This window comes from Lissotriton helveticus, chromosome 7, assembly GCF_964261635.1.
Source record: "Lissotriton helveticus chromosome 7, aLisHel1.1, whole genome shotgun sequence".
Taxonomy (NCBI): domain Eukaryota; kingdom Metazoa; phylum Chordata; class Amphibia; order Caudata; family Salamandridae; genus Lissotriton; species Lissotriton helveticus.
In genome coordinates, this window is record NC_136068.1 from 1,423,204,927 (window position 1) to 1,423,219,065 (window position 14,139).

Below are 14,139 nucleotides of genomic sequence, written 5' to 3' on the forward strand. Positions count from 1 at the left end.
GCTCAAAGCTGTCAGCTTAGCTTGTGGTGCTATTTCCTCCTATATGGATGCAATTTCAAACAACGCTGCATTTGAAATAAACTATACTCCTCATGGGTTGATAAAACGAGCAAGCAAAATACAGAAGCAGATACAAGTTCGTCCCCCTCCTCATGTGAACGTATGCTCTTATATTCCATAAAGGAGCCCCATATAACCCTGACTTCATAAGGCTTTGGACTTTTGCTAAGGTATCATATGGAGGAGGTATTTTTTCTATACGTTGTGTTTGGCCTGAACCCACTTGAGGTAATCCTGCTAGATTATGTTACAACATCAACTTGTTTGCACAATATCAGAGTGTGTAAAAATAATATCTATCAGAATAAGTGCTGTGTTAAAATAAAATTCGGTTTGAATATAATTCTAATGTAGTATTTCCTAGACTCTTGTGCATTATGTGTAGCTGGTCGCATTCCTTTCTCATATACTAAAGTTTTGTTCTCGTCTAGGAGCACTGTGTTTCTGAGAAGAGCCCGGTGTAAGTTGTCACTTCGAGGAGAATAGGAATCAAAGGCATCCACCCCAGCACATAACATGCATGCGTCAGCCAATTATATCTCACCAAGGCGGGATGAAGAGAAATCATAGCCCTTAGAATTTGACATTCAGATTCGCATTAAATGATTACCCTAATATGGCCGCCGGCTACGTTGTGTTGGCGTATGCCTGACTATAAAAGCGTCCCGGGTCCTCCTTTGTCCTTAATCCGTCACTGGCTCACCGACCAGAGGTAAGTGAACATGGCGTTGAGACGTACGAGAGATGCGTCCCCTACAATTGCTGTATCCATAGAAAGCCTGGCCCGACCCTACACCTATTCCGCTTTTACCCGATGTCATCTATGCATACGGAAATTATTTGTTTCGCTCTCCGTTATGTGGAGAGCTTGTCCAAAATAAACAGACACCAGCTGTGCCCTCTGGTGCTGTAAGCGATCCCGGAGGCGCGCTCAGCAGGCCATTCAGACCAGCCGAGCGATGGATGCCAGGATGGTCTGTTTGTTTCCCTTTTATTGCGCACAATGCCGGGGTTCCTTAGCGGCGTGGCGCGCGCACCGAACGCTAACCACGAGCAGCCGGGCCTACAAACACCTCTCTTGTCTTTCAGCCTTCGGGGTGCCCGGTTCTTTGTTCTATTCTTTTTTCCACCTGGGAGGCGGCATAGGTAAGTGGTATTTTCAAAACACAGCCTGGTTTGGTGTCTGAATGGAGGTGAATATTGACGATGGGAAAGTGCAATTGTCTCGCTCTCCATCGAATTAGAGCGCAAAAGCAAGAGAAAGGGATTACAAGTTGTATTATGATTTATCCAGGACAACAAAAGAAAATAGTATCTGATAATTATTCATTCTGGCATAACCAGCCAGATAAATAATACAGGAGAAGAAAGTAAGGCAGCGAGCCAGCTGTTTGACGCTGCACTAGTTATGGGTCTTGTGTTCATCGCAGAAACCCTTAATATCGGAGTACACACAGGTGTGCTTGGGATTCGAAAACAGGAACACAATAGAAAAACCCAGAATATATTTGATAGGTTGAAACTTTTTTGAACTTTGAAATGCTTTATAAAGGCTTGACAAGGTAGTCTTCCATCCACGGTACAAAAAAATAGGACATTTATAATTTGTGAAATGTGATTTAAGTACCTCGGGGTTAAACATGTTGAAAAGAAGTGCTCGTAATAAACACACTGCTGGCTTTTTTAAAGTTATTATAAAATCAATTAAAATGAAGCAGCATTCAGGTTAGGATTTCATCGACACATCGTGACGGTATGACTAACAACCGGAGGGTGTGACTCGAGCGTCCTACCTCCAAGCAATCAATCAATCAATCAAGAAATTTAAATAGCGCGCTACTCACCCGGGGGGTCTCAAGGCGCTTGAGGAGGGGGATCCGCTTCTGCACGAACAGCCAGGTCTTGAGTTGCTAGAGTTGCTTGAGTTGCTCAGGTGCTAGGATTAATCGATAATGCATTGATCTCTGGCAGCAGGCGAAAGAGTAGCAGAAATGACCTGAAAACAATCTGACTCCCTGTGGTTCATGCACCACTAACTATTGTTACTAGTCCCAAGGTCCTCATATTCGGTTACAGTAACTCTTAGAAGATGCTTCTCACATTGCACGGGTTCCTCAGTGCGCAGTCCCACCTGCATGCATGGCTGGATCACCAAACTAGTAACCTAACTAGTAACTTCATTGGTTGTTCAGTGTGAGAGATTATTTTTAAAGCTTATGGTCCTGGGCAGGAATAGGTTTGAGGGAGAAATATTTGAGACATCTGCTAGGAAAGACTTTGTTAATATCATCCCATTTCTGATTGTCATTGTGAGATGTCAAGAAGTTGTCACAGTATGTAACCTGTCCGGACCTGAAGTGGTGGACTAAATTAAAGTCCTCTGTTGGCCAGCAGCGTTTGGCAGATCTCTTCAGTTATTTCATGCCTATTACGTTGGCGATGGGTGGTTTATTGCTGTGAACTGATACACCACTGGATGTAAGACCTAACCCATGGCAGTTTTGTGTCATGAGAGTGTGAAAGTGTTAAGCATCATAAGGCAATTGTTATTCCGACTGTATGAACTACAATCCAGTCCAGTGAGTTTTATGGCATTATTTGGGGCAGGGAGGGTTATATATTGTGTTTTATTGTAGTTGAATGTATATTGCACTTACTACCCCTGATGAGGCTTTGAAGAGGTTTACACTGGACAGCATGCTCCTCCGGAATCGAAGGTTATTAGTTAATCTAGTGGTTATTAGGATTAACATTGTGTTTTCAAAGAAAACCCTTCCATGGATTTACTCCAGTTTCTTTGTAATCATTTAAATAAACAGGAGTTATGTATGATTATCAGTTGGGAAGGGTATGTGATGTGATTTTTGAAATTCTGGAATGAAATGATGGCAATTGGCAGAAATGCAGCAAGAAAGATTAAGGCAAACATGCATGTGACTTAAAGCAGGCTGATCTAAAAAAGAGATGACATGCAGAGGATGGAAAGTAAGGAGGGGCACTCATTTGAAAGAGAGAGGAGAGTTTTTCATGATGGTTTTTGGGTATACTGAGGAGGCTCTTTAAGACAGCATGCAATCTGAAGACGCAGAACTGTAAAAGGAAACAATGTATGTTCCAAGGACCATGGTACAATTTACATCTTGCACATGTCGCAGACCATGCACTCCATGAAGCCTCCGTCCAGTATGCAGATCTTGTCTTACCTCTCTTGCTGCACTTAGGAACTTGTGCATAGTATTCTTGCTAAATATTGCAAAGGTTTTGATAGGCATGTAAAATGGAAAGGTGATGGCTAAAAGTGTTCGAACGCAAACACATGCATCTAACTGCTTAATCCGGTCCAATGAAGCACTTGCATTGTTGACTCAGCCATCCCAAGACTGCCCGTGCAACTGTACCTCATACTGTCTTCTATACAGAATGAGGACATAAAGTAAAGACATACCGGAAGCGCTAGTGTGAGAGTGCGAAACAGAGCATAGCTATGCAGGTGTCCCACAGGGCTCTATATTGAGCCCCACATTATTTAATATATACTTATCCCCACTGGCGAAGGTGATCAAAACATATGGCTTTGATACGATATCCTACGCCAACGACACCCAGATTCTGATAACTCTAGGCCCCAATCCAGCCGATGCCAAACTGAGATTCCAACAGTGCATGACTGCTATCCAAGATTGGATGACTAACAATTATTTAATGTTAAATGCAGAAAAGACGGAAATCATGCTGTTTGGCATGGCAAATAAAATCTGGACAGATGAATGGTGGCCAATATCTTTAGGCTTATGCCCAACTCCCAAAAACTCAGTCAGAAATCTGGGAGTCATCATTGATGACAAACTATCTCTGTCCCCACACATAAATAAGGTTGTCCACTCCAGTATAGGGCTAATGAGAAGCCTTAGGAAGATCTTCAAGTGGCTCCCACTTGCCTCCCGCAAACCTCTCATTCAAGGTCTTATAATCAGCCGCCTGGATTATGGTAATGCGCTATTGGCCGATGTTAACGATAGCGCTCTAACTAAACTCCAGACTTTACAAAATTCTGCTGCAAGGCTTACACTTGATCTTCCACCTCGCACCCCCTCAGCTCCATGTCTGAAGGCTCTTCACTGGCTCCCAATAAGAAAACGAATCTCATTCAAAATATGTTGTTTGGTGCACAAGTCCATCAATGGCCTCGGACCTAAATACCTGCAGAGAAAGCTCCAAGACTACTGCCCAGGGAGAACCTTGCGTTCTTCAAACAAACACTATTTAAAGGTCCCTAAGGTCAGGACAGTCAGAAATGGGGACAGAAGTTTTTCTAAAATAGGCCCTTCCACCTGGAACATCCTTCCTTTACTTCTTAGAATGGACCCAAGCCACAAAACTTTTCGTAAAAACCTTAAAACTTGGCTTTTCAACTGATATTAAATCCCACGCCAGCCCTCTATAGCTCAGTCCTTCGCTAGCGCTCTGAGACCGAACGGTGAATTATGCGCTATACAAAAACAAATACATAGACATAGACATAGACAGGGGATGGTCCGTGACTGAACATTAACTGATGTTTAAACATGTGGAACCAACTGGGGAATTACGTGCACACCCAACCTAAATTATGTGATCCCGACTCCGACTGCAAGACGACAGAAGTGTCAGTCAGCCAAGAGTACCACATGGGAGCTGTCAATCAGTAAAATGAATTCAAATGTGCTCAAAGCTATTTTCAATATGCTAAAAATCCAAGCATTGATTGCTACGTGTACAGCTACCTTTGGTGGCCCCAGCTTACCGTTCTCCCGCCTGCACTCTGTCTACAAAGTGTTCTAATGCTGGGGGTTAATCATGGAAAGAGTACTTGCAGTGCAGGTGTGTTCTTTGACACTAGACCTCACATGTGTAAATAATTGCATTGTCACACCTGTATTTATTTACTCATTTGTATGTCGCGACGAATCAGCCCCAGGGGGATCTCTCAGTGCCTGAGAAGGAGGCACCCACTGAGCAATATAATCTTAAAACAGACAAGTCTTAGGCATTTTCTTAAACCTCCAACCTCCATTCCTAATTTCAGCTCAATCCTTTAATACCGACCGGGATTCGTCCATTTGATCTGGACCTGGGAAATATTTGGATATCTTTACATGATTAATGAGCTCTGGTCTTATCCATTAACGTCAGATTGATAGATCTGACGATAGCTAATGAAATGACAATAAAAATGTATGGTACTGTTGTAACTTAATGCCTCCTCCCCAGCTTTCCGAGTTCCTGCTGCTGAGACAGTTTGTGAGGTCATGTTGAATGTTGGGAATGTTTTGAGTGGGATTGAGGGTCAGTTGAAGATATTGGCTGAGCGACAAGGGTGCTGCGCTCCTGGTGGGGCTCAGCAATTTACTTACCTACTTCTAACTAAAATATAATAAATCTTTTTCTTATAATGAATAAAAAAAAAAATATATATATATATATACACACATATATTTATTTAGATAGACAGAGGAAAACGTGTGCTTTATGTTTACATATTTCTTTCTTTCTCTGTTTTCTGTTGTACCAATATGCTACCTTACAGGTAAATGAAAGTGTTACACTATAACTACCCAGTGTCATATTGGTGGGCATAGATGGGCATGCTAATTTATATATAGCACGTGATGATTAAATCTCAACAGATGTTAAACAAATGTCTCACATAGCAGGTTGGCAACTAAAAGGTGGTCACTTCCCTGTTATAAATTCTCTTTTAGAAAATATGATAGGGTGCATTTCCTACACTTTTCTGACATAGAAAGCTAAAAAAGTAGGTAGAATGATGTATAGCTATATTGGCGTGTAGATAGGCTGATGTACAAAATAAAAGACAGAGAGACAGATGGATATACATTCAGATATGCATATTCTAAGTCACAAGGATAAATAGTTAAATGCATAATGATCTTTTATTGAAAACCATTTCACTTTGACAGGAACTCTGCAACCATGAGTTCAGATGCTGAGATGGCCATCTTTGGGGTGGCTGCCCAGTTTCTCAGGAAGACTGAGAAGGAAAGAATTGAGGACCAGAATCGTCCTTTTGATGCAAAAACATCATATTTTGTGATGGAGCCAAAGGAGATGTACCTGAAGGGTGTCATCCAAAGTAGAGAAAGTGGCAAAGTCACTGTGAAGACACAAAGTGGTCTAGTAAGTAACACTGGACACAGTTGCTGATCCACTAAAGGTATGATTCTCCGCACACAGTCTGGCAAACCTTTAACTGTTTCTTCTTACTCACAGACACTCACAGTGAAGGATGATGAAGTCTTCCCGATGAATCCCCCTAAGTATGATAAAATTGAGGACATGGCTATGATGACTCACCTGAATGAAGCAACCGTATTGTATAACCTCAAAGAGCGCTATGCAGCATGGATGATCTACGTAAGTCTAATGATACTTTGTAGTGTGAAACAAGCTATTCAGCTCCAGACATTTGATCTAAGTTTACTCTTCAATTTGCATTGTCCGTCACTGATCCATCTACAGACACTGATTCTAAAGCCAGTGACTTAGATTGGATCCCATGACCTGTTCATTTTTGGAAGTGGTCAACCCATCTCCTTTACAACCGTCTAACAGCACTTAAAGTTTTAAGACACTTACACCAATTCCTTAGGCGATGCTCTGCACTTTTTCTACCGCCATCTGCCCCTACTCATTACCTCAGTAAATGTTTTTCTAACTGCCAGCCCCTCACTGATGTCAGGCCCTTAGTGATCCTTTTAATTTCTGCATTCATGGCTCACAGTAGAGATCACAGCGCAGAACAAACAGGTTTCATGCAATTATTTCTTTTCATTTTGTGGGCATGTTTCAGAGTCTCTACAAGGCTACCTGATTTAAGGGCATCATTCTTACAGCAAACAGACGTATTTATGTTTACACACAATCATACACAAACACACATACTAATTTCTCCTCAAACATGCTTCCGAAATGGTTTTGCCATATTTTGTGCACCTGTACTGTCAAATTCTTCTTTATGTGTCACTCACTACCTTGCCCCAACCAATGTACACCAATGCATTATTCTCTGTTTTCCCTCAGACCTATTCAGGTCTATTCTGTGTAACTGTCAACCCCTACAAGTGGCTGCCGGTGTACAACCCAGAAGTGGTGAGTGGCTACAGAGGCAAGAAGCGTCAAGAGGCCCCGCCACACATCTTCTCCATCTCTGACAATGCCTATCAGTCCATGTTAACTGGTAAGTAATCTCCCAGACCATAGGCTGAATCTTTGCTTAGATACAGACTCTTCCAGGAATTTCATGCAGCAACTAATGCATACAGGCATACAAGAGTATCAAGCATAAGTAAGCTGGGGTAAATACCTGAATAGAGAGTCAGATGACTGCTATGTCTATTTGTCTGCCAAAAAATAACTTTTCTATGAATTCTTCTTTAGAAGAAATATTTTCTGTTGCAAATCTTTGCCTTGTTCTGCATTTTAATTGACTATTCCTAATTGTTTCCAACCATAGACCGAGAAAACCAGTCAATCCTTATCACGTAAGTGTGCTTTCATTAATATAACTAAATAGGCTGCGTTATTGAATTGCATGTTTTTTTCATAGCCTTCTTTGTATTCCACAGCGGAGAATCTGGTGCAGGAAAGACTGTGAACACAAAACGTGTCATCCAGTACTTTGCATCAATTGCAGCCTCTTCTGACAAGAAGAAACAGGAGCCACAACCTGGAAAGATTCAGGTAAAGCAGAGGAACCTTGCTAAATGTCCTTTCATGAGGACATTGAACTAGAATAGTCGTGTCATTCTGCTAATAACTGATTATAAAATATTGCATCATTACAACATTCAAGTGAGGTAGATAAATCCAACTTGCTCCTTCAGAAGAAAGTGTGGGCAGCAATAATACCCCATTCTTTGTCCTGCCCCTGGTGTGGCTACTTTGGAAATTTTCAATATGTTTGAGGGAATCACCATATGGGGAACACTTAACTACATCAGAGCTGTTGCAGCTGGGCCTTCTGCAACAGCAGGTTATGCGTGAAACTTTACGCTCACATTTCTGTTTCCTCTCAGGACCAATTTGTGCTCAATTAGTCTCTTTTCAGAGTTTAAAGCCTTTATGTTGGCACATTATAGTTAAAATTGGCTTGAGCATGCTAAGTGAACCAGGGCGGGAATAACTGTAAGCCAGAGGTTAGGTTTCAGTTGGTCATTGTGAGCTCTGTGAACACTCACCATACATAAGAGATATGGAAGGTATACACCTCTACCAATGTCTCCTTTGCTGACTACAGATAAGTGAAGAGTTTGGTAGAAAAGTCATGAGCCTTCATAGTAATCTAGTTGAGCCCAGTCTCAGCAGATACCCCTAGGAATTACGTATTCTATTTTAATAAATATATCCCTCAACAATGTTTTTAATGATTAATATATTTAGAATAGATGTATTTAATCATACTCATATTGTCACTGTTATTTGTCCTTCTGCTTACTTGGCTCAACCCAAGTTTTAGTCCTCCTTCTGAGTCCCAAGGAAATCCTGATTTTTGTACAAAAGATAGTTTTGTCCAGAATCTGGATTCCAGGTAGTGTGGTAATTATTACTCACATGATCTATAGAATTTAGGTGGAGGAATCAATATGATCCCAAGTTTCCCACCGAAATATACAGCAGAAACATACAATGATACTGCTTTATTTCCCATTCTGATGTTCTTAACACAGTATAATGCTGTAATACCCACTGGGTAATGAAAATGGACATTATAAACTTGACGTAGTCCATGTTCTCTTCATGGGTCCGCACTCGTTACTGTGGAACTCACATGTTGCAGGGAGAGTCCATATTGAGTGAGTCAGACACAGGTATAGAAGAGACTAAGATCATATACTACAAGACTCAGCAGAGTAATTTTTAGAAATCCATGATCTACAAATGATGTTGAGTTTGCACTCCTTAACCTTCTATGGACCAATATGACAGCCCTTTGATCATTGTTAACATTATTAGAAGATGAGGATCTAGGATCAGATTTTTACTTTATTGCAAATTACTTTCTACACTGGTCTTCAAAAAAATATAGACATAATTACACAGTGGAATATTCAAAATGGCAATTCACAATTTGAAATGTTTTTCTTGTAGGGCACCCTAGAAGATCAAATCATCTCAGCTAACCCACTGCTGGAAGCCTTCGGTAATGCTAAGACTGTGAGAAATGACAACTCATCACGTTTTGTAAGTTTATGGCTGAGCTATTTTCTCTCCATAGCTTATTTCAGTCATTTTCAAGTAACATCAGCAAATGCTTTAGTTAACTCTTCTCTGAGAAAATCATTCAGAGGGATGGAACCCTCAGACTCTGAGTTAGAGAATAAATTATACATAGGAATGGCCCTCACAAAGTGATTTAGCTGTGGAAAGCCCCTCAATTCTTTGAGTCAGAGTATATATTTAAGACTATGGACGTTCATCACATCTTTTAGTTAAAGAAACAGGCCACTCACCTCTTTCTCACACTTAAATTATTTATCTTGTTCACTTTCTCTTCTCCTCCCGATAGCTCTTGAGCTCTCTTTCCCTGTCTATGCATATAATCCTTTTTTACTTTATCCTCTCTCTTCCTTGCCCCATCTACTTTCTCTTGCCTTTATTTTACCTTTACACTCACTTTTTCTCCTTTTCGCTCCATCTATCCCATGTCTATATTTCTAGGATCCACCTTGACTCTTACTGGTACTCCTACTGTTTTTAAGTTTCATTCATATTTAATGAAAGATTTGTCTAAAATGAGAAAGAGCAGTAAAAAGTTTGATAAAATCCTGTTTCACAATACCATTATCTGGCGAGGCGCATGCAAACCTATGCATATAGATATGTGTGCGCATATATATATATATATATATATCAGGAGTTAAATGTGTACCCCATCCTCTTAATCAGGTGTCACATACAATTGATATTTCATTGTCTACTGTTATGTGTATTCTTTAGGTCAAGCTGTTAAATGTAATTAGGAAAAGCAGATATCAAATTATTGCAAGACTGTGTTTTACACAATTGTAATCATCAAAAGGCCCATATCTTTATTTAATATTATGACCTAGATGGGAACTACTGTTCACACCTATATGGAGAATTACGCAAAACTGTGTGGGAAGAGTTAGGCTTACATCTCCCTGCCTTTAGACCATAAGTCTTGCCTGTAGTTCACTACAGCCCTCAAATCACACACATTTCCACATCACAGTGTATGTTGATGCACTGGATAAGGTGAGAAGAGGACATAGAAAGGGACATAGTGAAAAGACAGCATCTACATCAGAATCCCCACTTCAAAGTGGAGGACCCAATTATCTACCTCATGCTCCCTATCCATCAATTGCCCACCTTGAAATAGCTTGAGGGATTTAGGGAAAACCTCCCAACATTGATCGAAAACTACCAGGAATTCTACCCTACGCTGAGCATAGCAGGCATACATCTTCAAACAACACACAATGCTTCATATACAAGAGTGTATCTGGGAATAATCAATGATCTTTTGTAGTGGGGACCTTGGTTACTAGAGGGCAGGCAAAACAGCATGTTTTTTTTAGCAGTTTTGTATTCTAATAAGGGGAAAACCCTGTAAGCAGAAGAACCACACATTATGAATCAAGTATGCAGAGCATTTGCATGATATCGGCTTCACTTGCTGTCAGCACAGGCGTGAGCTGACATGTTTATATTTCATTTTGGCCAGGTTCTGTTGCTGTGCCTTTTGTGAAGGCTAGTGACAGGGGTCTATATTTTCTATTTTTCTTGTTGTGCATTACCTGTCATCACATGAGTCATTTTTTAATACCTTGCTTTGAAATATATTATTATGTGTCGTTCCAAAGCAGATGAAAAAGCACTTGATATCACTGTACCATAGTGGATGTTTCAATGCGACATGTATTTATCATTATTTCACAGGGTAAATTCATCAGGATTCACTTTGGGGCTACAGGAAAACTGGCCTCAGCCGATATTGAAACCTGTAAGTTATAACAAGGTAGTAGAGTGGCAAATTTACAGTTCAATGACAAGGATGAAAACAATAATGCCTTTAATATTTCTTAAATTTGGCAGATCTTCTGGAAAAATCCAGAGTAACATTCCAGCTAAAAGCAGAAAGAAGCTACCACATCTTTTACCAGGTCATGTGTAACAAGAAACCAGAGCTTATTGGTAAGTATGAGTCTGCATGGCTCCATCCATGAAATCTAAAATTAAAAACACTCTTCATTATCCACTTTGATTAATACTAAACATCACCACATCTCTTGTAGATATGCTACTGATTACAACCAATCCGTATGACTTTGGATATGTGAGCCAAGGGGAAATTTCTGTAGCCAGTATCGATGACCAGGAGGAATTAATGGCTACTGATGTAAGTGTTAACGTTGACATACCTTTTCTAAAATGTTTATGAGCCAATGCTTGACCTCTAAGTTCCAGAGGATAGTAAAATTAAATCAGGAGTATCAATGTACATATAACAAGTGACAGTAGAGTTGTTGTAAGTTGTTAGGCCTTTCTGAAAACTCGACTGGAATTCCCCATTCTATGGTTGTCTAAATGCAGACCTAACTAATTAATCCTGCTTTGCTTGGGAAAAACATTCTAAAAAAGGAGGCCAACCTGTGATTAGGTTTCCAAGTCCCAATGATGCAAAACACTGTAAGAGGAAATGTTGAAATTTCACACCAGGCGAGTCTCGCCAGGCCCGTTTCTCAGAAACCCTTTAACAAACCTTACCAGATTCACACTTGCTTATGCAGCATTAACACTGCTGGATCTAATCTTCATCTGTGGCCTTTTGAATTCCTGTGTAGTTCTTTAGTCTGGCATGTAAACATGCTTATTCTTCAATAACACTGCAAACAAACACACAGTTCAAAGTGGACGATCTCATTCATATAAGACAATCAGATAATGTTGGGTAATAAACAGTACATGTGCACTGTAGACCCACATGTTTGAAAGAAGCAATCTACTGTAAAGCATTACATTTAACATCCAAGTGTTCTCTTTCTAAGTTGTGCACTGCATCCTGACCCTCCCGACATGTTGTTAATGGAACTGTGTTTTACGTACAGAGTGCCATTGACATCCTGGGCTTCAACACAGATGAGAAAGTGGGCATCTACAAACTGACTGGTGCAGTCATGCACCATGGCAACATGAAGTTCAAGCAGAAGCAAAGAGAGGAGCAGGCGGAGCCAGATGGCACTGAAGGTAAATGTTACACTGTTCTGACGTTTTCAGTTCACTTGGTATTGGATTTACACATGTGTTGTCGGAACTCTGGGCACAGAAATGTTAATTTTGCCAAATCAAAAGCTGGCATTAAAATAGAGCACCACACCTATGCAATCAAGATTTTCTATCGCATTCTTTGCTGTCTTCTGCTCAATGGTAACTACTCATAGCAGAATTGACAGGAAAATAGATAACAGAAAAATAGAGTGAATACACACATGTTCAGCTAGAGTACTTGCTTTTAAACAAACAAAAGAAAGATAAATGCCAAGGCTGGCTTTTCAGAAGAAATATGGATTTTATGAATGGTATGGAATGGGACTGTCGTGATAAAAAATATGCAAAACCTTTCATAGCTAAATCCCTATTTTCATCAAAAGGTTACAAGGATAAATGATGTCATACAACTTTTCTTCTTGACTTTCCATTGTCAGAAGAAAAAGCAAGTGGTAGCCCAAGTTTGGATTAAACTCATAAAGTTATGACTGTGAATACCAGAGGCAAGTCTGTTATGCCCTCCTTATTTTGCCGGAAATGTGTATGTAAAAGAGGTACATTGCAGGACACTCATACACCATATGTAAAAGAATCTCTCTCACAGTTCCAGGTTTGGTTTGTGGTTAGCATTATTTAGGGCTGGTAGCATGTTTACGTGTGTTTTTGAATATTATCGATAATTTGTGATAATTCTCGGGTATGTGCAATTATTTTGACTGTTCCAAATATCCTCAATAAGTGTATTTTTATGATTGCAGTCGCTGACAAGATTGCTTACCTGATGGGTCTAAATTCAGCAGATCTGCTTAAGGCTCTCTGCTACCCAAGGGTGAAGGTCGGGAATGAGTATGTGACCAAAGGCCAAACTGTTGCACAGGTACAGTAGTTTTGTCAGTGCTTGTCTGTTGAGCACTAGCAATGAAAAAATGTGAATACTCATTAAAATAATATTTTTACTAAGGTTTACAACAATGTTGGCGCGTTGGCTAAGTCAGTCTATGAGAAGATGTTCTTGTGGATGGTTGTTCGCATCAACCAGCAGCTGGACACCAAACAATCAAGACAGCACTTCATTGGCGTCTTGGACATTGCTGGGTTTGAGATCTTTGATGTAAGTGGAATAGAAATATTGTGAGACAGATCTGTAATCTAAGGAATTTGAAGATGTGTACTTTTCTTATACTTCTACTCACAAACACGTGTTGCCTCTTGTTTGTTCAGTTCAACACACTGGAACAGCTGTGCATCAACTTCACCAATGAAAAATTGCAACAATTCTTCAACCACCACATGTTCGTCCTGGAACAGGAAGAGTACAAGAAAGAGGGGATTGAGTGGGAGTTCATTGACTTTGGGATGGACTTGGCTGCCTGCATTGAGCTTATTGAGAAGGTAAAGTTGATGGTGTTACTCTGCTAGAGCTCTATTGTATTCTTTGCTAGACATCTAAAGTGATGGATCCTTTAATCTTACTAAGAGACGCTGCCGCCCCTTGCATAGTTGATGTTATTAACCTTTTACTAGATTATCTCCATGATGTGCCAATATGACCATTAAACAAAGAAAAAATAATCAGTACTGTGACTGTTACACCTAACCCAAAATCTAGAATTAGAAAATCTAGAAATGAGTAAACATTTCTTTAATCAAATATACCACAGAAAGAATTCAGTCCTGTTTAGCACTTATATCTGTTCAATATAGATCAGTGGCCGTAGCTTCCCATATTGGGCACTAACATTATACTGTTAATTCATTATACATGGTATTAAAGATTACTGTTACCCT

The 14,139-nt window shown here is 40.1% G+C and overlaps 1 protein-coding gene across 1 annotated transcript in view; it reads left to right on the top strand.

Annotated features, from left to right (window-relative positions):
* The first annotated feature begins 1,133 nt into the window (after window positions 1-1,133).
* The window catches only part of LOC144770326 (myosin-1-like), a 41,360-nt gene continuing 28,354 nt past the window's right edge, over window positions 1,134-14,139 (top strand). Inside the window, exons 1-14 of the mRNA XM_078654757.1 lie at window positions 1,134-1,206; window positions 6,021-6,237; window positions 6,331-6,474; window positions 7,141-7,297; window positions 7,574-7,601; window positions 7,686-7,800; window positions 9,208-9,300; window positions 11,023-11,086; window positions 11,179-11,277; window positions 11,379-11,482; window positions 12,192-12,330; window positions 13,110-13,228; window positions 13,313-13,462; window positions 13,573-13,743. Coding sequence (XP_078510883.1) covers window positions 6,034-6,237; window positions 6,331-6,474; window positions 7,141-7,297; window positions 7,574-7,601; window positions 7,686-7,800; window positions 9,208-9,300; window positions 11,023-11,086; window positions 11,179-11,277; window positions 11,379-11,482; window positions 12,192-12,330; window positions 13,110-13,228; window positions 13,313-13,462; window positions 13,573-13,743 — 1,587 coding nt within the window. The 5' untranslated portion in view covers window positions 1,134-1,206; window positions 6,021-6,033. The remainder of the gene's footprint in view (window positions 1,207-6,020; window positions 6,238-6,330; window positions 6,475-7,140; window positions 7,298-7,573; window positions 7,602-7,685; window positions 7,801-9,207; window positions 9,301-11,022; window positions 11,087-11,178; window positions 11,278-11,378; window positions 11,483-12,191; window positions 12,331-13,109; window positions 13,229-13,312; window positions 13,463-13,572; window positions 13,744-14,139) is intronic.